Source organism: Scyliorhinus canicula, unplaced genomic scaffold (assembly GCF_902713615.1).
Source record: "Scyliorhinus canicula unplaced genomic scaffold, sScyCan1.1, whole genome shotgun sequence".
NCBI lineage: Eukaryota > Metazoa > Chordata > Chondrichthyes > Carcharhiniformes > Scyliorhinidae > Scyliorhinus > Scyliorhinus canicula.
In genome coordinates, this window is record NW_024055835.1 from 20,560 (window position 1) to 45,669 (window position 25,110).

The 25,110-nt window shown below is 52.4% G+C and overlaps 2 protein-coding genes across 3 annotated transcripts; one reads left to right on the forward strand and one right to left on the reverse strand.

Moving 5' to 3' along the window:
• Window positions 1–1,506: 1,506 nt before the first annotated feature.
• LOC119961174 (zona pellucida sperm-binding protein 3-like) lies at window positions 1,507–4,802 on the reverse strand. The gene is made up of 8 exons (XM_038788638.1): window positions 4,387–4,802; window positions 2,718–2,833; window positions 2,533–2,636; window positions 2,264–2,441; window positions 2,053–2,179; window positions 1,879–1,967; window positions 1,670–1,788; window positions 1,507–1,592 (listed from the first exon to the last, which is right to left on the reverse strand). Exons 1-8 carry the CDS (start codon window positions 4,795–4,797, stop codon window positions 1,588–1,590), a joined length of 1,149 nt encoding a protein of 382 aa, XP_038644566.1. The 5' UTR covers window positions 4,798–4,802; the 3' UTR covers window positions 1,507–1,587.
• Window positions 4,803–12,308: 7,506 nt separating this feature from the next.
• LOC119961175 (zona pellucida sperm-binding protein 3-like) lies at window positions 12,309–15,917 on the forward strand. Of its 2 annotated transcripts, XM_038788639.1 has the most exons (9): window positions 12,309–12,713; window positions 14,315–14,430; window positions 14,512–14,615; window positions 14,707–14,884; window positions 14,969–15,095; window positions 15,188–15,276; window positions 15,365–15,483; window positions 15,559–15,684; window positions 15,769–15,917. In XM_038788639.1, the coding sequence occupies exons 1-9, from the start codon at window positions 12,324–12,326 to the stop codon at window positions 15,882–15,884; spliced, it is 1,365 nt and encodes a 454-aa protein (XP_038644567.1). In that variant the 5' UTR covers window positions 12,309–12,323; the 3' UTR covers window positions 15,885–15,917. The 2 variants fall into 2 exon arrangements, with proteins under 2 accessions (XP_038644567.1, XP_038644568.1); XM_038788640.1 differs by lacking the exon at window positions 15,769–15,917 and having other exon boundaries at window positions 15,561–15,651.
• Window positions 15,918–25,110: the final 9,193 nt, after the last annotated feature.

Here is a 25,110-nt window from a genome sequence, read left to right on the forward strand (position 1 = left end):
ACAGCCTACATGGCTACATCAAACCCCACAGAAACAGCCTACATGGTTCCATCAAACCCCACAGAAACAGCCTACATGGTTCCATCAAACCCCACAGAAACAGCCTACATGGCTACATCTGCAGTCATGGAATCTTTCCCACATGTATATATAGTTCCTTCTGTTAAAGGAAGCATTATTTTGTTGTCAGTCATTTTAAGTTAGAAATAAGGGATCATTGGGTATACAGTTTGTGAGGCTGATGGGAATTGCTCACCGTCTCTGGGTGATACAGATTGTGAAGTTATTGCAACTCCAATCAGCCGAGCAAAACTGGGCAAGAATTGAAAAAGGATACTGCTCCATTTTCAAAAAAAAAAAAGGACAAATGCTGTACAGAAAACAGTCCAAACCAAATGTCTGCCAGCAGGCAGACATCAGAGCAGATAACAAGGATCTCAGAGGTCAGATGTGAAGGGCAGGAGGGGACTGGAGATCACAGGGATCAGACAAACATTACAGCCAAGGAGAACCGTGCGGTAGAACGTTACAGGGACAGAAGATCATGAACACCCAGACGACAGACCACAAAAGATTCCTGTCGAGGAGCCAGCTCAGCAGGATCAACGCCCAGCAGCCAAACAGACCAATCAGGTTTGAGGAAGAGCCAATGCCCAGCAGCCAAACAGACCAATCAGGTTTGAGGAAGAGCCAAAGAAACACCCCTGCCTGTTCAGCCATTGTCCTGGGAACGGTGAGTATATTCCTTCAGCCCACAGAAACTCTAGGTTAGCGTGTGCCTCAGTAAACTTGTGTAAGGATCAGAATTTTCAACATGCCGTTTAGTTTCTTGCTTCCCCAAGTGTTTTTCTAACCGGTTTTGTGTGTTATAGTCAGGAGTTGTGGAGAGCCTCATTTTCTTGAATAAATTTACCGTTGTTGTGGTCTCACCTTTCACTGCCCGCTCTGGTGGAGTCACAATAATTGCCAGAACATATTTCTGTAGTGGAGGATTCTAAAGGAATCCGGGAGCTTCAAACCCACTCAGAGGCTACTGGTCTGGAATAAACAGTTTTCTCTGAGAGATACGGGGAGGGGGGTAAACTGAAACAGAGCCAGAAAATTAACAGCCCCCATTAAAAACTACCCTCGCCTCTAGTAGAACCATTCAAGGAGATGTGGATCTTGGGGCTTTGCACAGACCCCAGCCATTATATCCATGGACTGGGAAAAAAGAAAGACCAGTCAGCTCCCAGTCACAAGGAATCAGTGCTTTATTGATGATTTGATCACTGGGTGAACAGTTTGTGTTTCCTGTACAGGAACAAGGTGATCATTGAAGCAGAGATCAGAGAGACGGCCGTCACAGTCAGGGTCATGATCAGGACCACACGAGACTCCACATCTACAAAACCCAATGAGAAACTAATGGTTAGTGACGGAACTACCGAGGGGAAAATGGAAACCAACAGACAAGTCAACTCCCCACCTGGAGGCCCCTCCTGCATCCTTCCCTCATTCAGGGAGGCCGTCGCCAGGTTGGTCACATCAGTATCCAGAATGAGCAGGGGTCCGAGTGAGGCCTCAGCCTCCCACTTCAATCCAGCTTCACTCTCTGCAATATCAAACATTCCAGTTAGAGAGGGGAAAGGGGGAAACCCTCCAACATCTAGAGGATCAATGTTCCTACCAGCTTCAGCTCCAAGATCTCTCCTTCCTCTGGGTCCGAATCGCAGCTCCCGCGTGGCACAGTTACCCACACGGCAACAGGTACAAATGTCAATGCTCCATTCCTCCAATGGCGTCCAACTAAAGAGAAAAAGGTCAGTCAGTCAACTAAGTGGTGCATCACTTCTCCACACAAACCCATCCCCGAGGGAGAGAGAGAGAGAGACTCACACATTCTGCATCTTCTGGAAAGTACAAGCTTTGTTCCTGGAATCTCTCCGATCCACTGGAACTACTTTCAGGTGACAGGTGATGAAAATCTGAGGGAAACATCAACACAAATCATTATTTAGTGACTCCCTCACAACATCAGATATCCCCCCCCCATGATCAGCTTCCTCTTACCAAGGATCGGTCATCTCCAAAGAAACGGAACGCATCCAGGTCAAACTGGAGCTTGTCCGCTTCCCGCTCGCCTCTTGGCGACACAAAGGTTGAAAAGGAGTCTTCAGCTTGGCTGTCCAGGAGGCAACTGAAGATTAAAAAGAGGGAGACGAGGTGAATGAAGTGAAGCCAGTGAGATGGGAGCAGCTGGAGAAAGCAGACAGCTCCTTACCCATTGTAGTCAATGATGCTGTATCTCAGGGTGGAGTCCTTGTCTGGGCTCAATGTAGCTACACAGCGGTCAATGTAGAGCTTCAGAGCCATGTGGTTGGTCATTGACACAGAGGCCTCAATGTGAATGAGGTCACCCAGGTGGTAGACAGTTGAAGTGCGCTCTGTAAGCCAATCCCCTGAAGAACAAGAGGACAAGGGTTAGAGACAGTGGGTGTCACTCCCACAGAGTGAAGATGGGAAATGACTCCCCGCCCACCCATCACATACCATTCATTAGGCGCAGGGAGAAGGACAGACGCCCTTCTCCAGACCTGGTGGAGCTGAATGGGACCCAGGTGGGCCTGATGGGGTTACTGCTCACGTTGCCCTTCCTGGAAAGAGCAGAGTCATTAAGACAACTTCAGAGAACACCAGCAGCTGTGGATCCGAGAGCATCGAGTAAAGATTCTCACCTAAAGTAACGACACTCGATGGGAACGACCGCTCCATTCGTTCTGACAATGACAGATCCAGGATACTGTGGGCTGTGGGTCAGGTGGGTGGTGTAGGTCAGGAAATCTCCAGACATCTGAAAGACACCAGGTTAAGGAATGAAGAACTGGTCTGAAATGAGAAAGTTCTACACAGGGGTCAACAATGAACTCATCCCATCCAATGTAAACCATTCTCTGGGGGATTGACATGGTCAGTGTAAAGAGACGGCTGTCCCATAGCTGGAGTGTATTAGGGGGCAAGAGTCACCTCAGGTCAGGGGTCAGTCAGGGCAAACATGACAAGGAATTTCTTCATTCGGCAACTCCTGAATCTTGGGAATTCTCCCGCCCCAGAGAGCTGGGAATTCTCCCGCCCCAGAGAGCTGGGAATTCTCCCGCCCCAGAGAGCTGGGAATTCTCCCGCCCCAGAGAGCTGGGAATTCTCCCGCCCCAGAGAGCTGGGAATTCTCCCGCCCCAGAGAGCTGGGAATTCTCCCGCCCCAGAGAGCTGGGAATTCTCCCGCCCCAGAGAGCTGGGAATTCTCCCGCCCCAGAGAGCTGGGAATTCTCCCGCCCCAGAGAGCTGGGAATTCTCCCGCCCCAGAGAGCTGGGAATTCTCCCGCCCCAGAGAGCTGGGAATTCTCCCGCCCCAGAGAGCTGGGAATTCTCCCGCCCCAGAGAGCTGGGAATTCTCCCGCCCCAGAGAGCTGGGAATTCTCCCGCCCCAGAGAGCTGGGAATTCTCCCATCCCAGAGAGCTGGGAATTCTCCCATCCCAGAGAGCTGGGAAAGCTCAGTCACCGAGGATATTCAGGACAGATGGATTTACTTTTGGACATCGAGGGAATATGTTGGGAGCACAGGGACATGGGAGGTTGTGGGAAGCTCAGCTCTGATGTTAATGAACGTGGATCAGGCAAGAGGGGCTGAATGGCCTCATCTGTTATTGGTGTTGCTCAGCAACCTCAAGCTATTTATACAGAGAGAGAGAATTAGCACCAGACCAGGACCAATTAACAGGGAATTGATTCAATAAAAAGGACAGCTTCAGTGAACAGGAAAAGGATCCACAAATTAATATGCAGCCTGGAAATAGAAAAGTTTTAATCCAGGTCCCCATTGACCCCAATGGGAAAGGAGGCCATGCAGCCCATCAAGTCTTCACCAGCTCTTGGAAAGAGCCCCCTACATGAACCCACACCTCCACTCTATCCCCGTAACCCAGCAACCCCATCTAACCTGAAGGGCAATTTATCATGGCCAATCCACCTAACCTGTACATCTTTGGACTGTGGGAGGAAATCCATGCAAACACAGGGAGAATGTGCAGACTCCGCACAGATAGTGACCCAAGCAGGAAACGAACCTGGGACCCTGGCACTGTGAAGCCATAGTGCTAAACACTGTGCTACCCTTAAGAGAAGCTTCCAGAACAATGGGGTTGATGTCACAAGGTTTGAGACTCAGAGCAGTAGAAGCAACAGTACAATGCAGAATAAGTTGGGGGGGGGGGGGGGGGGGGAGGGTTTATGAAGCAGGACACAGCTATCTCCTCAATATCAATGACACCTCACCAAGTGTTGGAATGAAGAGCAGGGAACAATCTCCAGGCCCCCAGCTTCAAGCCAGAGTTGAGGATCGACATTACCTGCAATCGGCTGCCACACTCGTGGAGTCCATAGTCAAAGAGGACAGTGTGGTTCTGAGAGTAGATCCTGGTTGGCTGGCAACCTGCTGACCCCAGGGTCAGGTCAGCAGCTTGAATCAGGTGGCCATTTCCAAATAAATCCAGCTGGGCCCTGACCAGCAGCTTGCCTTCCCCACACTGCACCATCACAGTCTGCAGTGGGGACACACTTTGACCCTCAGACAGACGGAAATGGAAAGGAAAGGGAGGCCCAGGTGGAGTCTGAGGCCCAGGGGAGGGTCTGACTCTGCTCCATGGAAACCTCTGGCCCTGAAACTGTTGCCAAGTATCAGAGGAACAAACAGCTCCAACAAACACCAGGCCCAAAACCCTCACTCCAAAATCCCCCATGATGCCAAACAACTGAACCATCCCTTCCACCGGGAGCAGCACCTTTTATCCTCACAGCCTGCGCTCACCTGAACTCTTTTGAGGCCAATCAGCTAATTATACTGAAAGAAACAAACTCCCGGGTAAATTAAAAGGGGGCCGCTCCTGCCAGGGCCCACTGCCCAAATGAAACAAAGATTCACGGAAACTTGACAAAGGTCCCGCTGTGTGTTGGGGGGGGGGGGGGGGCACGCTCTCTCCATCCTGGCTGGACAGGTAGGCCGATGGGTATCCATGTAGATACAGCAAAGCCTGATGGGTAAAAGGCAGAATTCAGCAAGGGAAACATAATGAAGGCATTTAGGAGACTTGGTGAGTTGCTGCAGTGCATCTTGTGGATGGGACACACGGCTGCCACTGTGCGTCAGCGGGGGAGGGAGTCAGGAGGTGAGTTACTCTCCGCAGGATCCCAGCCTCTGACCTGCCCTGGTAGCCACAGTATTACTATGGTTAGTGCAGCCCTATTTCTGGCCAATGGTAACCCCAGAAAGTTGGCAACGGGGCTTTCAGGTCCATGCCCATTGGCTGCCCATCAAGGTCCATAATTCTCAGCTCATCCTTACCCACAGGCAGCACACAGTGCCCACTCTGCCATCCTTACCCACAGACAGCACAGTGCCCACTCTGCCATCCTCACCCACAGGCAGCACACAGTGCCAACTCTGCCATACTTACCCACAGGCAGCACTCAGTGCCCACTCTGCCATCCTTACCCACAGGCAGCACTCAGTGCCCACTCTGCCATCCTCACCCACAGGCAGCACACAGTGCCCACTCTGCCATCCTTACCCAGAGACAGCACTCAGTGCCCACTCTGCCATCCTCACCCACAGGCAACACTCAGTGCCCATTCTGCAATCCTCACCCACAGGCAGCACACAGTGCCCACTCTGCCATCCTTACCCAGAGACAGCACTCAGTGCCCACTCTGCCATCCTTACCCACAGGCAGCACAGTGCCCACTCTGCCACCCTTACCCAGAAGCAGCACTCAGTGCCCACTCTGCCACCCATACCCACAGGCAGTACAGTGCCCACTCTGCCATCCTTACCCACAGGCACCACTCAGTGCCCACTCTGCCATCCTTACCCACAGGCAGCACAGTGCCCACTCTGCCATCCTCACCCACAGACAGCACAGTGCCCAATCTGCCACCCTTACCCACAGGCAGCACAGTGCCCACTCTGCCACCCTTACCCACAGGCAGCACAGTGCCCACTCTGCCACCCATACCCACAGACAGCACAGTGCCCACTCTGCCACCCTTACCCACAGGCAGCACTCAGTGCCCACTCTGCCACCCTTACCCACAGGCACCACTCAGAGCCCACTCTGCCATCCTCACACAGAGGGAGCACTCAGTGCCCACTCTGCCATCCTCACCCACAGACAGCACAGTGCCCACTCTGCCATCCTTACCCACAGGCAGCACAGTGCCCACTCTGCCATCCTTACCCAGAGTCAGCACTCAGTGCCCACTCTGCCATCCTTACCCAGAGGCAGCACAGTGCCCACTCTGCCACCCTTACCCACAGGCACCACTCAGTGCCCACTCTGCCATCCTCACCCAGAGGCAGCCCTCAGTGCCCACTCTGCCATCCTTACCCACAGGCAGAACTCAGTGCCCACTCTGCCATCCTTACCCACAGTGCCCACTCTGCCACCCTTACCCAGAGACAGTACTCAGTGCCCACTCTGCCATCCTTACCCACAGACAGCACTCAGTTCCCACTCTGCCACCCTTACCCACAGACAGCACCTACTGAGTGCCCACTCTGCCACCCTTACCCACAGGCAGCACTCAGTGCCCACTCTGTCATCCTTACCCAGAGTCAGCACTCAGTGCCCACTCTGCCACCCTTACCCAGAGTCAGCACTCAGTGCCCACTCTGCCACCCTTACCCACAGACACCACTCAGTGCCCACTCTGCCATCCTTACCCAGAGACAGCACTCAGTGCCCACTCTGCCATCCTTACCCACAGTGCCCACTCTGCCACCCTTACCCACAGCAGCACTCAGTGCCCACTCTGCCACCCTTACCCACAGACAGCACTCAGTGCCCACTCTGCCACCCTTACCCAGAGTCAGCACAGTGCCCACTCTGCCACCCTTACCCACAGACAGCACACAGTGCCCACTCTGCCATCCTTACCCAGAGACAGCACAGTGCCCACTCTGCCACCCTTACCCACAGACAGCACTCAGTGCCCACTCTGCCACCCTTACCCAGAGTCAGCACTCAGTGCCCACTCTGCCACCCTTACCCACAGACACCACTCAGTGCCCACTCTGCCACCCTTACCCACAGACAGCACTCAGTGCCCACTCTGCCATCCTCACCCAGAGGCAGCACTCAGTTCCCACTCTGCCACTCTTACCCAGAGACAGCACTCAGTGCCCACTCTGCCACCCTTACCCAGTGACAGCACTCAATGCCCACTCTGCCATCCTCACCCAGAGGCAGCACTCAGTTCCCACTCTGCCATCCTTACCCACAGGCAGCACTCAGTGCCAACTCTGCCATCCTTACCCACAGGCAGCACTCAGTGCCCACTCTGCCATCCTTACCCACAGGCAGCACTCAGAGCCCACTCTGCCATCCTTACCCACAGACAGCACTCAGTGCCCACTCTGCCCCCTTACCCACAGGCAGCACTCAGTGCCCACTCTACCATCCTTACCCACAGGCAGCACAGTGCCCACTCTGCCATCCTCACCCACAGGCAGCACTCAGTGCCCACTCTGCCATCATCACCCACAGGCAGCACTCAGTGCCAACTCTGCCATCCTTACCCACAGGCAGCACTCAGTGCCCACTCTGCCATCCTTACCCACAGGCAGCACTCAGTGCCCACTCTACCATCCTTACCCACAGGCAGCACACAGTGCCCACTCTGCCATCCTTACCCAGAGACAGCACTCAGTGCCCACTCTGCCATCCTCACCCACAGGCAACACTCAGTGCCCACTCTGCCATCCTCACCCACAGGCAGCACTCAGTGCCCACTCTGCCACCCTTACCCACAGTGCCCACTCTGCATCCTTACCCACAGGCAGCACTCAGTGCCCACTCTGCCACCCTTACCCACAGTGCCCACTCTGCCATCCTCACCCACAGGCAGCACACAGTGCTCACTCTGCCATCCTTACCCAGAGACAGCACTCAGTGCCCACTCTGCCATCCTCACCCACAGGCAACACTCAGTGCCCACTCTGCCATCCTTACCCACAGGCAGCACAGTGCCCACTCTGCCACCCTTACCCACAGGCAGCAAAGTGCCCACTCTGCCATCCTTACCCACAGGCAGCACAGTGCCCACTCTGCCATCCTTACCCAGAGACAGCACTCAGTGCCCACTCTGCCACCCTTACCCACAGTGCCCACTCTGCCACCCTTACCCACAGACAGCACTCAGTGCCCACTCTGCCACCCTTACCCACAGACAGCACTCAGTGCCCACTCGGCAATCCTTACCCACAGACAGCACTCAGTGCCCACTCTGCCATCCTTACCCACAGGCAGCACTCAGTGCCCACTCTGCCATCCTTACCCACAGGCAGCACTCAGTGCCCACTCTGCCATCCTTACCCACAGACAGCACAGTGCCCACTCTGCCACCCTTACCCACAGACAGCACAGTGCCCACTCTGCCATCCTTACCCACAGTGCCCACTCTGCCACCCTTACCTACAGGCAGCACAGTGCCCACTCTGCCACCCTTACCCAGAGACAGCAGTGCCCACTCTGCCATCCTTACCCACAGGCAGCACTCAGTGCCCACTCTGCCATCCTTACCCACAGTGCCCACCCTGCCACCCTTACCCAGAGACAGCAGTGCCCACTCTGCCATCCTTACCAACAGGCAGCACTCAGTGCCCACTCTGCCACCCTTACACACAGGCAGCACAGTGCCCACTCTGCCATCCTTACCCACAGGCAGCACTCAGTGCCCACTCTGCCATCCTTACCCACAGACAGCACTCAGTGCCCACTCTGCCACCCTTACCCACAGGCAGCACTCAGTGCCCACTCTGCCATCCTCACCCACAGGCAGCACTCAGTGCCAACTCTGCCATCCTTACCCACAGGCAGCACTCAGTGCCCACTCTGCCATCCTTACCCAGAGACAGCACTCAGTGCCCACTCTGCCATCCTTACCCACAGGCAGCACTCAGTGCCAACTCTGCCATCCTTACCCACAGGCAGCACAGTGCCCACTCTGCCATCCTTACCCACAGGCAGCACAGTGCCCACTGCCATCCTTACCCACAGTGCCCACTCTGCCACCCTTACCCAGAGACAGCACTCAGTGCCCACTCTGCCATCCTTACCCACAGACAGCACTCAGTTCCCACTCTGCCACCCTTACCCAGAGACAGCACTCAGTGCCCACTCTGCCATCCTTACCCACAGACAGCACTCAGTTCCCACTCTGCCATCCTTACCCACAGACAGCACTCAGTTCCCACTCTGCCATCCTTACCCACAGACAGCACTCAGTGCCCACTCTGCCATCCTTACCCACAGGCAGCACTCAGTGCCCACTCTGCCATCCTTACCCACAGACAGCACTCAGTGCCCATTCTGCCATCCTTACCCACAGGCAGCACACAGTGCCCACTCTGCCATCCTTACCCACAGACAGCACTCAGTGCCCACTCTGCCATCCTTACCCACAGTGCCCACTCTTCCACCCTTACCCACAGACAGCACTCAGTGCCCACTCTGCCACCCTTACCCACAGACAGCACTCAGTGCCCACTCTGCCACCCTTACCCACAGGCACCACTCAGTGCCCACTCTGCCTTCCCTACCGACAGGCAGCACAGTGCCCACTCTGCCATCCTTACCCACAGGCAGCACAGTTCCCACTCTGCCACCCTTACCCACAGACAGCACAGTGCCCACTCTGCCATCCTTACCCACAGTGCCCACTCTGCCACCCTTACCTACAGGCAGCACAGTGCCCACTCTGCCACCCTTACCCAGAGACAGCAGTGCCCACTCTGCCATCCTTACCCACAGGCAGCACTCAGTGCCCACTCTGCCATCCTTACCCACAGACAGCACAGTGCCCACTCTGCCACCCTTACCCACAGACAGCACAGTGCCCACTCTGTCATCCTTACCCACAGTGCCCACTCTGCCACCCTTACCTACAGGCAGCACAGTGCCCACTCTGCCACCCTTACCCAGAGACAGCAGTGCCCACTCTGCCATCCTTACCCACAGGCAGCACTCAGTGCCCACTCTGCCATCCTTACCCACAGTGCCCACCCTGCCACCCTTACCCAGAGACAGCAGTGCCCACTCTGCCATCCTTACCAACAGGCAGCACTCAGTGCCCACTCTGCCACCCTTACACACAGGCAGCACAGTGCCCACTCTGCCATCCTTACCCACAGGCAGCACTCAGTGCCCACTCTGCCATCCTTACCCACAGACAGCACTCAGTGCCCACTCTGCCACCCTTACCCACAGGCAGCACTCAGTGCCCACTCTGCCATCCTTACCCACAGGCAGCACAGTGCCCACTCTGCCATCCTTACCCACAGGCAGCACAGTGCCCACTGCCATCCTTACCCACAGTGCCCACTCTGCCACCCTTACCCAGAGACAGCACTCAGTGCCCACTCTGCCATCCTTACCCACAGACAGCACTCAGTTCCCACTCTGCCACCCTTACCCAGAGACAGCACTCAGTGCCCACTCTGCCATCCTTACCCACAGACAGCACTCAGTTCCCACTCTGCCATCCTTACCCACAGACAGCACTCAGTTCCCACTCTGCCATCCTTACCCACAGACAGCACTCAGTGCCCACTCTGCCATCCTTACCCACAGGCAGCACTCAGTGCCCACTCTGCCATCCTTACCCACAGACAGCACTCAGTGCCCACTCTGCCATCCTTACCCACAGGCAGCACACAGTGCCCACTCTGCCATCCTTACCCACAGACAGCACTCAGTGCCCACTCTGCCATCCTTACCCACAGTGCCCACTCTTCCACCCTTACCCACAGACAGCACTCAGTGCCCACTCTGCCACCCTTACCCACAGACAGCACTCAGTGCCCACTCTGCCACCCTTACCCACAGGCACCACTCAGTGCCCACTCTGCCTTCCCTACCGACAGGCAGCACAGTGCCCACTCTGCCATCCTTACCCACAGGCAGCACAGTTCCCACTCTGCCACCCTTACCCACAGACAGCACTCAGTTCCCACTCTGCCATCCTTACCCACAGACAGCACTCAGTGCCCACTCTGCCACCCTTACCCACAGGCAGCACAGTGCCCACTCTGCCATCCTTACCCACAGGCACCACTCAGTGCCCACTCTGCCATCCTTACCCACAGGCAGCACAGTGCCCACTCTGCCAACCTTACCCACAGTGCCCACTCTGCCACCCTTACCCACAGGCAGCACCTACTGAGTGCCCACTCTGCCACCCTTACCCACAGGCAGCACCTACTGAGTGCCCACTCTCACTGTCAGGCCGGCCCCACTCTGCCACCTTCCCTCCTGTGAAACAAGTGCTGTTGACAATGCTCATTTGGAGAGCGGGTGGAGACATGATGGGCCAGACAGCCCTTCAACACTTCAACGATTCTGTGACCCTGCTGTCGGCCAATGTCTGTAGGTCCCCCTGATCCCATTATTGCCAGTGTTCCGCCCGGATTCCTTCCCAGCGAGAGAGAGAGACAGCGTGACCTCGCCTCAGTGTCGTCCCCATTAACCAGGTGAGAATTTGGATGCGGAAGGTGCCTGGAGGCAGCTGGTTCCAGTTGAACCCGGCTGTATATTTGCCGCCCGCTCTGTGCAGGTTCGCGCAAGGGCCCGCTCGGCAATTCATATGGTATTCCTGCCAGGTCACCGTGGCAACACCACCTCGGAGCTTCCTCACCACTGATCAAATCCCCAAAATCATGTCACCATCAAGTCTGGGTCTGGCTGGTCAAGTCAGGAGTGCGATGGAATACTCTCCTCTTGCCTGGATGAGCGCAGCTCCAGCACACGAGAAGCTCGACACCATCCAGGACAAAGCAGCCCCGCTTGATTGCTCCCCTTCCACAAACATTCACTCCCTCCCCCACCGACGCACAGTGGCAGCCGTGTGTCCCATCTCCACGATGCACTGCAGGAACTGGCCAAGGCTCCTAAACGCCTTCATTATGTATTCCCTTGCTGAATTCTGCCTTTTACCCATCAGGCTTTGCTGTATCTCCACGGATACCCATCGGGCTACCTGTCCAGCCAGGATGGAGAGAGCGTGCCCCCCCCCCCCCCCCCAACACACAGCGGGACCTTTGTCAAGTTTCCGTGAATCTTTGTTTCATTTGGGCAGTGGGCCCTGGCAGGAGCGGCCCCCTTTTAATCTACCCGGGAGTTTGTTTCTTTCAATATAATTAGCTGATTGGCCTCAAAAGAGTTCAGGTGAGCGCAGGCTGTGAGGATAAAAGGTGCTGCTCCCAGTGGAAGGGATGGTTCAGTTGTTTGGCATCATGGGGGATTTTGGAGTGAGGGTTTTGTGCCTGGTGTTTGTTGGAGCTGTTTGTTCCTCTGATACTTGGCAACAGTTTCAGGGTCAAAGGTTTCCATGGAGCAGAGTCAGACCCTCCCCTGGGCCTCAGGCTCCTCCTGGGCCTCCCTTTGCTTCCCATTTCCGTGTGTCTGAGGATCAAAGTGTGTCCCCACTGCAGACTGTGATGGTGCAGTGTGGGGAGGGAAAGCTGCTGGTCAGGGCCCAGCTGGATTTATTTGGGAACGGCCACCTGATTCAAGCTGCTGACCTGACCCTGGGGTCAGCAGGTTGCCAGCCAACCAGGATCTACTCTCAGAACCACACTGTCCTCTTTGACTATGGACTCCACGAGTGTGGCAGCCGATTGCAGGTAATGTCAATCCTCAACTCTGGCTTGAAGTTGGGGGGCTGGAGATTGTTCCCTCTTCTTCATTCCAACACTTGGTGAGGTGTCATTGATATTGAGGAGATAGCTGTGTCCTGCTTCATTAAACTCCCCCCCCCCCCCCACCAACTTATTCTGCATTGTACTGTTGCTTCTACTGCTCTGAGTCTCAAACCTTGTGACATCAACCCCATTGTTCTGGAAGCTTCTCTTAAGGGTAGCACAGTGGTTAGCACTATGGCTTCACAGTGCCAGGGTCCCAGGTTCGTTTCCTGCTTGGGTCACTATCTGTGCGGAGTCTGCACATTCTCCCTGTGTTTGCATGGATTTCCTCCCACAGTCCAAAGATGTACAGGTTGGGTGGATTGGCCATGATAAATTGCCCTTCAGGTTAGATGGGGTTGCTGGGTTACGGGGATAGAGTGGAGGTGTGGGTTTATGTAGGGGGCTCTTTCCAAGAGCTGGTGAAGACTTGATGGGCTGAATGGCCTCCTGCACTGTAAATTCTTTGGTTTCCCCCAAGCTTCTCTTGTTGTTGTTCTGGATTTTCAGCTCTATTTCCCCCTCATTTGGATCAGTTGAACTCTGGGTTCAATTTCAGTCCAGGTTTAATCCAGTTGGGTATTAATGAACAGAATGAAATGTGAATTCCGAAAGATTGGACCAGAGGGAATCCACACTTTCCCAATGGGGCCCTGGATTAAAACTGTTCTATTTCCAGGCTGCATATTAATTTGTGGATCCTTTTCCTGTTCACTGGAGCTGTCCTTTTATTGAATCAATTCCCTGTTAATTGGTCCTGGTCTGGTGCTAATTCTCCTCTCTCTCTCTCTCTCTCTCTCTCTGTATAAATAGCTTGAGGTTGCTGAGCAACACCAATAACAGATGAGGCTATTCAGCCCCTCTTGCCTGTTCCCTGTTCATTAACATCAGCCATGATGTGGAGATGCCGGCGTTGGACTGGGGTGAGCACAGTAAGAAGTCTTACAACACCAGGTTAAAGTCCAACAGGTTTGTTTCAAACACGAGCTTTCGGAGCACGGCTCCTGAAGAAGGAGCCGTGCTCCGAAAGCTCGTGTTTGAAACAAACCTGTTGGACTTTAACCTGGTGTTGTAAGACTTCTTACCATTAACATCAGAGCTGAGCTTCCCACAACCTCCCATGTCCCTGTGCTCCCAACGTGATTCCCTCGATGTCCAAAAGTAAATCCATCTGTCTTGAATATCCTCGGTGACTGAGCTTTCCCAGCTCTCTGGGATGGGAGAATTCCCAGCTCTCTGGGATGGGAGAATTCCCAGCTCTCTGGGATGGGAGAATTGCCAGCTCTCTGGGACGGCGAATTCCCAAGATTCAGGAGTTGCCGAATGAAGAAATTCCTTGTCATGTTTGCCCTGACTGACCCCTGACCTGAGGTGACTCTTGCCCCCTAATACACTCCAGCTATGGGACAGCCGTCTCTTTATACCGACCCTGTCAATCCCCCAGAGAATGGTTTACATTGGATGGGATGAGTTCATTGTTGACCCCTGTGTAGAACTTTCTCATTTCAGACCAGTTCTTCATTCCTTAACCTGGTGTCTTTCAGATGTCTGGAGATTTCCTGACCTACACCACCCACCTGACCCACAGCCCACAGTATCCTGGATCTGTCATTGTCAGAACGAATGGAGCGGTCGTTCCCATTGAGTGTCGTTACTTTAGGTGAGAATCTTTACTCGATGCTCTCGGATCCACAGCTGCTGGTGTTCTCTGAAGTTGTCTTAATGATTCTGCTCTTTCCAGGAAGGGCAACGTGAGCAGTAACCCCATCAGGCCCACCTGGGTCCCATTCAGCTCCACCAGGTCTGGAGAAGGGCGTCTATCCTTCTCCCTGCGCCTAATGAATGGTATGTGATGGGTGGGCGGGGAGTCATTTCCCATCTTCACTCTGTGGGAGTGACACCCACTGTCTCTAACCCTTGTCCTCTTGTTCTTCAGGGGATTGGCTTACAGAACGCACTTCCACTGTCTACCACCTGGGTGACCTCATTCACATTGAGGCCTCTGTGTCAATGACCAACCACATGGCTCTGAAGCTCTACATTGACCGCTGTGTAGCTACATTGAGCCCAGACAAGGACTCCACCCTGAGATACAGCATCATTGACTACAATGGGTAAGGAGCTGTCTGCTTTCCCCTGCTGCTCCCATCTCGCTGGCTTCACTTCATTCACCTCGTGTCCCTCTTTTTAATCTTCAGTTGCCTCCTGGACAGCCAAGCTGAAGACTCCTTTTCAACCTTTGTGTCGCCAAGAGGCGAGCGGGAAGCGGACAAGCTCCAGTTTGACCTGGATGCGTTCCGTTTCTTTGGAGATGACCGTTCCTTGGTAAGAGGAAGCTGATCATAGTGGGGGGGGGGGGGGAATATCTGGTGTTGAGGGAGTCACTAAATAATAATTTGTGTTGATGTTTCCCTCAGATTTTCATCACCTGTCACCTGAAAGTAGTTCCAGTGGATCGGAGAGATTCCAGGAACAAAGCTTGTACTTTCCAGAAGATGCAGAATGTGTGAGTCTCTCTCTCTCTCCCTCAGGGATGGGTTTGTGTGGAGAAGTGATGCACCACTTGGTTGACTGACTGACCTTTTTCTCTTTAGTTGGACGCCATTGGAGGAATGGAGCATTGACATTTGTACCTGTTGCCATGTGGGTAACTGTGCCACGCGGGAGCTGCGATTCGGACCCAGAGGAAGGAGAGATCTTGGCGCTGAAGCTGGTAGGAACATTGATCCTCTAGATGTTGGAGGGTTTCCCCCTTTCCCCTCTCTAACTGGAATGTTTGATATTGCAGAGAGTGAAGCTGGATTGAAGTGGGAGGCTGTGGCCTCACTCGGACCCCTGCTCATTCTGGATACTGATGTGACCAACCTGGCGACGGCCTCCCTGAATGAGGGAAGGATGCAGGAGGGGCCTCCAGGTGGGGAGTTGACTCGTCTGCTGGTTTCCATTTTCCCCTCGGTGGTTCCGTCACTAACCATTAGTTTCTCATTGGGTTTTGTAGATGTGGAGTCTCGCGTGGTCCTGATCATGACCCTGACTGTGACGGCCGTCTCTCTGATCTCTGCTTCAATGATCACCTTGTTCCTGTACAGGAAACACAAACTGTTCACCCAGTGATCAAATCATCAATAAAGCACTGATTCCTTGTGACTGGGAGCTGGCTGGTCTTTCGTTTTTCCCAGTCCATGGATATAATGGCTGGGGTCTGTGCAAAGCCCCAAGATCCACATCTCCTTGAATAGTTCTTCTATTTGAGGCGAGGGTAGTTTTTAATGGGGGCTGTTAATTTTCTGGCTCTGTCAGTTTGCCCCCTCCAAGTGTCTCTTGTTTGGCACCCAATGCAGGTGGGTCGGGGGTGAGCAGGTCTCTGACCTCCTGGTGGGTCTGTCTCCTTCTCTGCCAGGGTGGTGATCACCCCCTGGAGAGGGGGCACTGTACTCCCAGGGTGGTGATCACCCCCTGGAGGGGGGGGGGCACTGTACTCCCAGGGTGATGCTCACCCCCTGGAGAGGGGGCACTGTACTCCCAGGGTGATGTTCACCCCCTGGAGAGGGGGCACTGTACTCCCAGGGTGATGTTCACCCTTTGGAGAGGGGGCACAGTCTGTCTTAGGATGTTATGAGCTTTGCTGTAATCAGTGTGTATGGTCCACACTGGGTGGGGGGCAATTATGGTTAGAGTATGTAATTGCCTGACTTAACTGAATCTCAAAGCCTGTCTTGTGGGGTGGAGTTGACGTCTGCTGATTCCCAGAGATCTGATTGGGTGGCTGAACTTCATCAGGACTCTTCTATCCCGGGGTTGGAGGTAAGTCATACAGATGGTTTTCAATCTGGGGGAAAATGGAACAATGGCCTCTTCCGATTGAGCTATGGAATCTCAAACATTCAAATATCAAAGTTGACATCTTGTTCTGATAAGGCTTGATGGTGATTGGCCAGAATGAAGACTGGGGCTTAAGATCAGAGTGTGAATCTTCCTGTGTCAAAGATTGATCTGAGGTGTTAAAACTTTGGATTTGGGTTTTGTTTATTGTCACGTGTACCGAGGTACAATGAAAGTATTTTCTGCGAGCAACTCAGCAGTTCGTTAAGTACATGAAAAGAAAATACATAATAGGGCAACACTGGGTACACAATGTAACATTGGTAGCGGATGAAGCATACAGGGTGTAGTGTTAATCAGGTCAGTCCATAAGAGGGTCATTTAGGAGTCTGGTGACAGTGGGGAAGAAGCTGCTTTTGAGTCTGCTCGTGCGTGTTCTCAGACTTCTGAATCTCCTGCCCGATGGAAGAAGTTGGAAGAGTGAGTAAGCCGGCTGGGAGGGGGTCTTTGATTATGCTGCCCGCTTTCCCCAGGCAGCGGGAGGTGTAGATGGAGTCAATGGATGGGAGGTGGGTTTGTGTGATGGACTGGGCTGTAGATCTGGGGGAAACTTCCCCCGTAGAGAATTGAGAACAAGGTTAGCTGACCTCCAACTGAACCAGTCCAGTAAGGGGACATGAGTATAAAAGTGTTTCCTTTACTCCACAACAGGCTGGTATTGGGTGTCACCGATAGCTGGTGTCGCTCTTGCAGGTGTTCAAACCACAATCCGGAATGTCTCACTGGGACAGCTTCACAAGAGAGGGAACGTGTCTCTCTGTTTCTGCCTATCCAGTGGGATTGTCCTTGTTACCCTGACTGCTGGCCCAGTTACCCTGACTGCCACCAATGCCTGTGTGAGTCTCTCTCCTGTTGATGGTGAAATGTCACCTGGAAGTGCCCCACCCGTCCAACTTCAGAGAGAAAGAGGGACCGCTGTTTATTCCTGACCAGTAGCCTCTGAGTGGGTTTGAAGCTCCTGGATTCCTTTAGAATCCTCCACTACAGAATTATATTCTGGCAATTATTGTGACTCCACCAGAGTGGGCAGTGAAAGGTGAGACCACAACAACGGTAAATTTATTCAAGAAAATGAGTCTCTCCACAACTCCCGACTATAACTCTCAAACACCGGTTAGAAAAACACTTGGGGAAGCAAGAAACTAAACGGCATCTTGAAAATACTTATCCTTGCACAAGTTCACTGAGGCACACGCTAACCTAGAGTTTCTGTGGGCTGAAGGAATATACTCACCGTTCCAAGGACAATGGCTGAACTGGCATGGATGTTTCTTCGGCTCTTCCTCAAACCTGATTGGTCCATTTGGCTGCTGGGCATTGGCTCTTCCTCAAACCTGATTGGTCCATTTGGCTGCTGGGCATTGATCCTGCTGAGCTGGCTCCTCAACAGGAATCTTTCGTGGTCTGGGTGTTTGTGATCTTCTGTACCTGTAACGTTCTTGGGCATGGTTCTCCTTGGCTGCAATGTTTGTCTGATCCCTGTGACGATCTCCAGTCCCCTCCTGCCCTTCACATCTGACCTCTGTCGTAGTCTGAGATCCTTGTAGTCTGCTCTGCTGCCTGCCTGCTGGCAGACATTTGGTCTGGAATGTTTTCTGAACAGCATTTGTTCTTTTTTGAAAATGGAGCATTATCCTTTTTTCAATTCTTGTCCAGTTTTGCTCAGCTGATTGGAGTTGCAATAACATCACAATCTGTATCACCCAGAGATGTGAGCAATTCCCATCAGCCTCACAAACTGTATTCCCAACGATCCCTTATTTCTAACTTAAAATGAACGTTACAACAAAATAATGCTTCCTTTAACAGCAGGAACTATATATACATGTGGGAAAGATTCCATGACTGCAGATGGAACCATGTAGGCTGTTTCTGTGGGGTTTGATGGAACCATGTAGGCTGTTTCTGTGGGGTTTGATGGAAGCATGTAGGCTGTTTCTGTGGGGTTTGATGGAACCATGTAGGCTGTTTCTGTGTGGTTTGATGGAACCATGTAGGCTGTTTCTGTGTGGTTTGATGGAACCATGTAGGCTGTTTCTGTGGGGTTTGATGGAACCATGTAGGCTGTTTCTGTGGGGTTTGATGTAACCATGTAGGCTGTTTCTGTGGGGTTTGATGGAACCATGTAGGCTGTGTCTGTGGGGTTTGATGGAACCATGTAGGCTGTTTCTGTGTGGTTTGATGGAACCATGTAGGCTGTTTCTGTGTGGTTTGATGGAGCCATGTAGGCTGTTTCTGTGGGGTTTGATGGAACCATGTAGGCTGTTTCTGTGGGGTTTGATGGAACCATGTAGGCTGTTTCTGTGTGGTTTGATGGAGCCATGTAGGCTGTTTCTGTGGGGTTTGATGGAACCATGTAGGCTGTTTCTGTGTGGTTTGATGGAACCATGTAGGCTGTTTCTGTGTGGTTTGATGGAACCATGTAGGCTGTTTCTGTGGGGTTTGATGGAACCATGTAGGCTGTTTCTGTGGGGTTTGATGTAACCATGTAGGCTGTTTCTGTGGGGTTTGATGGAACCATGTAGGCTGTGTCTGTGGGGTTTGATGGAACCATGTAGGCTGTTTCTGTGTGGTTTGATGGAACCATGTAGGCTGTTTCTGTGTGGTTTGATGGAACCATGTAGGCTGTTTCTGTGGGGTTTGATGGAACCATGTAGGCTGTTTCTGTGGGGTTTGATGTAACCATGTAGGCTGTTTCTGTGGGGTTTGATGGAACCATGTAGGCTGTTTCTGTGTGGTTTGATGGAACCATTATAGGCTGTTTCTGTGTGGTTTGATGGAACCATGTAGGCTGTTTCTGTGGGGTTTGATGGAACCATGTAGGCTGTTTCTGTGGGGTTTGATGGAACCATGTAGGCTGTTTCTGTGTGGTTTGATGGAACCATTATAGGCTGTTTCTGTGTGGTTTGATGGAACCATGTAGGCTGTTTCTGTGGGGTTTGATGGAACCATGTAGGCTGTTTCTGTGGGGTTTGATGGAACCATGTAGGCTGTTTCTGTGTGGTTTGATGGAACCATGTAGGCTGTTTCTGTGGGGTTTGATGGAACCATGTAGGCTGTTTCTGTGGGGTTTGATGGAACCATGTAGGCTGTTTCTGTGTGGTTTGATGGAACCATGTAGGCTGTTTCTGTGTGGTTTGATGGAACCATGTAGGCTGTTTCTGTGTGGTTTGATGGAACCATGTAGGCTGTTTCTGTGTGGTTTGATGGAACCATGTAGGCTGCTTCTGTGTGGTTTGATGTAACCATTCTCTGAAGCTTCGCCATGTTCCTCAGCTGTTGAAAGCTGCAATTTGTTACCAACGGGTATCTCTCAATTTACAGATTCTGCAAGGCAATTCTGATCCAGGCTGAGATCTCTACCCATGCCTCCAACTCCCACCAGTCTGATGTTTTCATGTTCATATCTTTGGGTCTTTTTGCTCCAAGGGTATAGAGGTTTGAAACCACTCCACTGCAGCCAGCTGTTCTGTCAGCCTCTCCATTTTAAAGGGGAAATGTTCTACCCAAAATGGGCAAGGTATTCTTGTAAGTTGGTGAAGTTCTCCTGTACCGTGATGTGAATAGAGGGAGGTTCTGGGATGGGTGCGATTTGTTGGTGTGCCACAAGAGCTTCCACCCTGGGTTTAAAACAAACCTGACCTTGGCTTAAATCCTCCAGATTGTTCCACCCCTCCCCCAGCCACCCAAGCTCCATACAGCCCCCACTCTTCATTCTGTGCAGCCTCCCCCATACCTCATTCTGTGCAGCCTCTCCCAGCCCCATACAGCCCCCATACCTCATTCTGTGCAGCCTGATCGGATACATTCCCATCTTCTGTAATTACTGCACTTATCATTTTAGCATGGGGTTTCCAATTTAGTTACTTTCTTTTCAATGTTGAGTCATCACTCCCTCTGTGTCCCACCCCCCCCCCCCCCCCCCCTCCCAGTGTTTCCATCCCCCAAAACCTTTTCTGAGCTGGCTGTTAATGTATTGATCTGTGGAGCCAGTTCTACATGGTCCACACTGTTGATCAGGGATGTTCCAATGTTAAAAGCCTTGAAACTGTTGTTAACCACCCCCTGCTGTTATATCCCTAGTCTCACAGTAAAATCATCCTCCCCCTTATATAATTCATCAATGTTTATGTCACCATAATCTAGATTGTAGAATTTTTGGACCATATTCGGGCTTGATATCTCAATTCTGTCTCGCAAAGACCCCATGCAGGTAAACGTTCCTCAGTAATAACAGGCCTGACCATCCGCGATTGCGTTCCCCTGTCCGGTCGTTACAAGGGTTGCCCCCAGAGCACCCATAGACCAGGGACTCCTCTGTGTCCCCGTCCGGCGTACGTTCCCAAACAGGCGGTCAGTGTCATCCACGTCTACAAAACAGATTTAGGGTCCTAGGTTCGATTCCTGGCTTGGGTCACTGTCTGTGAGGAGTCTGCACGTTCTCCCCGTGTCTGCGTGGGTTTCCTCCGGGTGCTCTGGTTTCCTCCCACAAGTCCCGAAAAGATGTGCTGTTAGATAATTTGGACATTCTGAATTCTCCCTCTGTGTATCCGAACAGGCGCCGGAATGTGGCGACTTGGGGATTTTCACAGTAACTTCATTGCAGTGTTAATGTCAGCCTACTTGTGACACAAAGATTATTATTGAAAAATTTTGGAATAAAAATATTTAATAAAAATAATCTTGTCGATTGTTGCATTCTGGTTGATAATTATTCCATAGTTTAGACTATTGTTAACTGTTATGTCAGAATTGGATTAGCCAAGATATACTGTTCAATTCTGGTCGCCACACTACCAGAAGGATGTGGAGGCTTTAGAGAGGGTGGCAGAAGAGATTTACCAGGATGTTGCCTGGTATGGAGGGCATTAGCTAGGAGGAGTGGTTGAATAAACTCGGTTTGTTCTCACTGGAACGATGGAGGTTGAGGGGCAACCGTTAGAGGTCTACAAAATTATGAGGGGTATAGATAGAGTGGATAGTCAGAGACTTTTCCCCAGGGTAGAGGGGTCAATTACTAGGGGGCATAGGTTTAGAGGAGATGTACGAGGCAGGTTTTTTACACAGGGTAGTGGGTGCCTGGAACTCGCTGCCGGAGGAGGTGGTGAAAGCAGGGACGATAGTGACATTTAAGGGGCATCTTGACAAATACATGAATAGGATGGGAATAGAGGGATACGGACCCAGGAAGTGTAGAAGATTTTAGTTTAGACGGGCAGCATGGTCGGCACAGGCTTGAAGGGCCGAAGGGCCTGTTTCTGTGCTGTACTTTCCTTTGTTCTTGTCCTCTAAGTCTGTAAACGGGGGGGAAGGCAGCGGATGACCATCTGCACTTCTGCCAGGAGCTGCTCCCCAGGATCATTGATGCTGAACGGGAAGTTGGCGATGGAGCCATGGCCACCATCCCCAGACCCAGCCTTGCTGATTCTGCAGCTAGAGATGGGGTGTGGGTCAGAGAATCATCGAACTTACTGTAGAAGGAGGCCATTCAGCCCATCGAGTCTGCACCGGCCCAAGCTGGAGGTAGTCCTCACCTACTCCACGTTGGACCTCAGGCATGCGTACCTGCCGTTGGAATTACATGAAGATCCCAATGTTCCCCAATACACAGAAGGGCCTATTTCAGATAACGAGGCGACCGTTCAGCATTTCCTCGGCCTGTCCTACTCTCCTCTGTACCATAGCCAACCCCCTCCAGGGTATCCCAATAGTGATGGTCTACACAGACGATATTTGAGCCACTGGAATCAAACACGGAGAGAGCACGTCATCTCTGGAAGAGGTTTGAAAGGAGTTCTGACATGTGCCATCCCTCTGTACCTTCCAGGCTACAGGAGACACTTACTTGGGGTTGTGAGCAGATGCCACAGGACCCCACCCACTCGAACAAGCGACACGAGTAGGTCCCAATGCCCAGGAATGTGGCCGAGAATGGTCTTTTCTGAGAATGGTGAGCCATTCTGGCAGGTTCAATCCAAACCTTGCCATGTTGTGGATGCCATTAAACCAGTTGCTAGGGAAACGCTGGCGATGGGAGGAGCCGCGTCTTAGACCCTGGGGAGCCAATCGTTCTCGCGTATGATGCGTCGCCATACAGGAGTGAACATCGAGCACCGAACAGTCCCTTCAGCTCTCTATGTTGTGCCGAGCTTTGTCTGAAACCAAGATCAAGCTATCCCACTCCCTGTCATTCTGCTGTGCTCCGTGTGCCTATCCATTAACCGCTTGAAAGTTCCTGAAGTGTTCGACTCCACTATCACAGCAGGCAGTCCATTCCCCACCCTAACCACTCTCTCAGTAAAGAACCTACCTCGGACATCCCTCCTATATCTCCCACCCTGAACCTTATAGTTATGCCCCCTTGTAACAGCTACATCTACCCAAGGAAATAGTCTCTGAACGTCCACTCTATCTATCCCCCTCATCATCTTATAAACCTCTATTAAGTCTCCTCCCATCCTCCTCCGCTCCAAAGAGAAAAGCCCTAGCTCCCTCAGCCTTTCCTCATAAGACCTACCCTCCAATCCAGGCAGCATCCTGGTAAATCTCCTTTGCACCCTTTCCAATGCTTCCACATCCTTCCTATAATGAGGTGACCAGAACTGCACCAAATATAATGAGGTGACTAGAACTGTACACAATATAAGGAGGTGACCAGGGCTGTACACAATATAAGGAGGTGACCAGGACTGGACACAATATAATGAGGTGACTAGAATTGTACACAATATAAGGAGGTGACCAGGGCTGTACACAATATAATGAGGTGGCCAGGGCTGGACACAATATAATGAGGTGACCAGGACTGGACACAATATAATGAGGTGGCCAGGGCTGGACACAATATAATGAGGTGACCAGGACTGGACACAATATAATGAGGTGACCAGGGCTGGACACAATATAATGAGGTGACCAGGACTGCACACAATATAATGAGGTGACCAGGGCTGGACACAATATAATGAGGTGGCCAGGGCTGGACACAATATAATGAGGTGACCAGGGCTGGACACAATATAATGAGGTGACCAGGGCTGGACACAATATAATGAGGTGACCCGGACTGGACACAATATAATGAGGTGACCAGGGCTGGACACAATATAATGAGGTGACCAGGACTGGACACAATATAAGGAGGTGACCAGGGCTGGACACAATATAATGAGGTGACCAGGGCTGGACACAATATAATGAGGTGACCAGGGCTGGACACAATATAATGAGGTGACCAGGGCTGGACACAATATAATGAGGTGACCAGGGCTGGACACAATATAATGAGGTGACCAGGACTGGACACAATATAATGAGGTGACCAGGGCTGGACACAATATAATGAGGTGGCCAGGGCTGGACACAATATAATGAGGTGACCAGGGCTGGACACAATATAATGAGGTGACCAGGACTGGACACAATATAATGAGGTGACCAGGGCTGGACACAATATAATGAGGTGACCAGGGCTGGACACAATATAATGAGGTGACCAGGACTGTGCACAATATAATGAGGTGACCAGAACTGGACACAATATAATGAGGTGACCAGGACTGTGCACAATATAATGAGGTGACCAGGGCTGGACACAATATAATGAGGTGACCAGGGCTGGACACAATATAATGAGGTGACCAGGGCTGGACACAATATAATGAGGTGACCAGGACTGTGCACAATATAATGAGGTGACCAGGGCTGGACACAATATAATGAGGTGACCAGGTCTGTACACAATTATTGGGGCCGTCCTATCCCCCAAGGTGGAGGACGGATCAGAATGGCCAATTGCCTTCGCCTCAAGGACCCCATCAGGAGCGGAGCAGAATTACGGCCAAATGGACAAGGAAGGACCTCGCTATTGGGACTTTTGAGAGAAGACAAGCCGATAGCCCCAATTGCCAGGGGACAACATTGGGCCTTGCTGCGAGTGGCTGACTCCACTTTCCAACACCAGCTTGTCACCCAAATCCCAAATACGGATGTCTCGGGTCCCCCAACTCCCCTTGCCCAGCCATGTGGCACCACCGCCAGTACCCAAAGAAATCTCCTTGCCGCTTCCAGAGGCAGCCATGGAGTGAGCGGTCACACGTTTGGCGGCTCCCGCTCGAGGCGGAATTGTTTGACCCTTTTCCACCCGGATTTCGGGGCTTGTTTGCTGGTGTGAGGTCCATGAGAACTGGGAGATAGAATTGGTCCTCCCCTGGGGCCGGTTTGTGGCCTATCGGATGAGGAGTGTAATGAGCAAGAGGCCGCAGTACAGCCGGAGAGGTTTTACGAAGTGCGACAGAGGCAAAGATGGCGGAAGGCTCTGGGATGTCATTGCCCGCTCAGTGGTCCACTGAACAACTGGTGGGCTTCTGGCTGGGTTTTCTTTAACTTTATTTATCGGAGAGGGGGGGGGAAGGGGGGAGATACTGATGTGGGTGGATTTGATGTGGCGGAGTTGGTT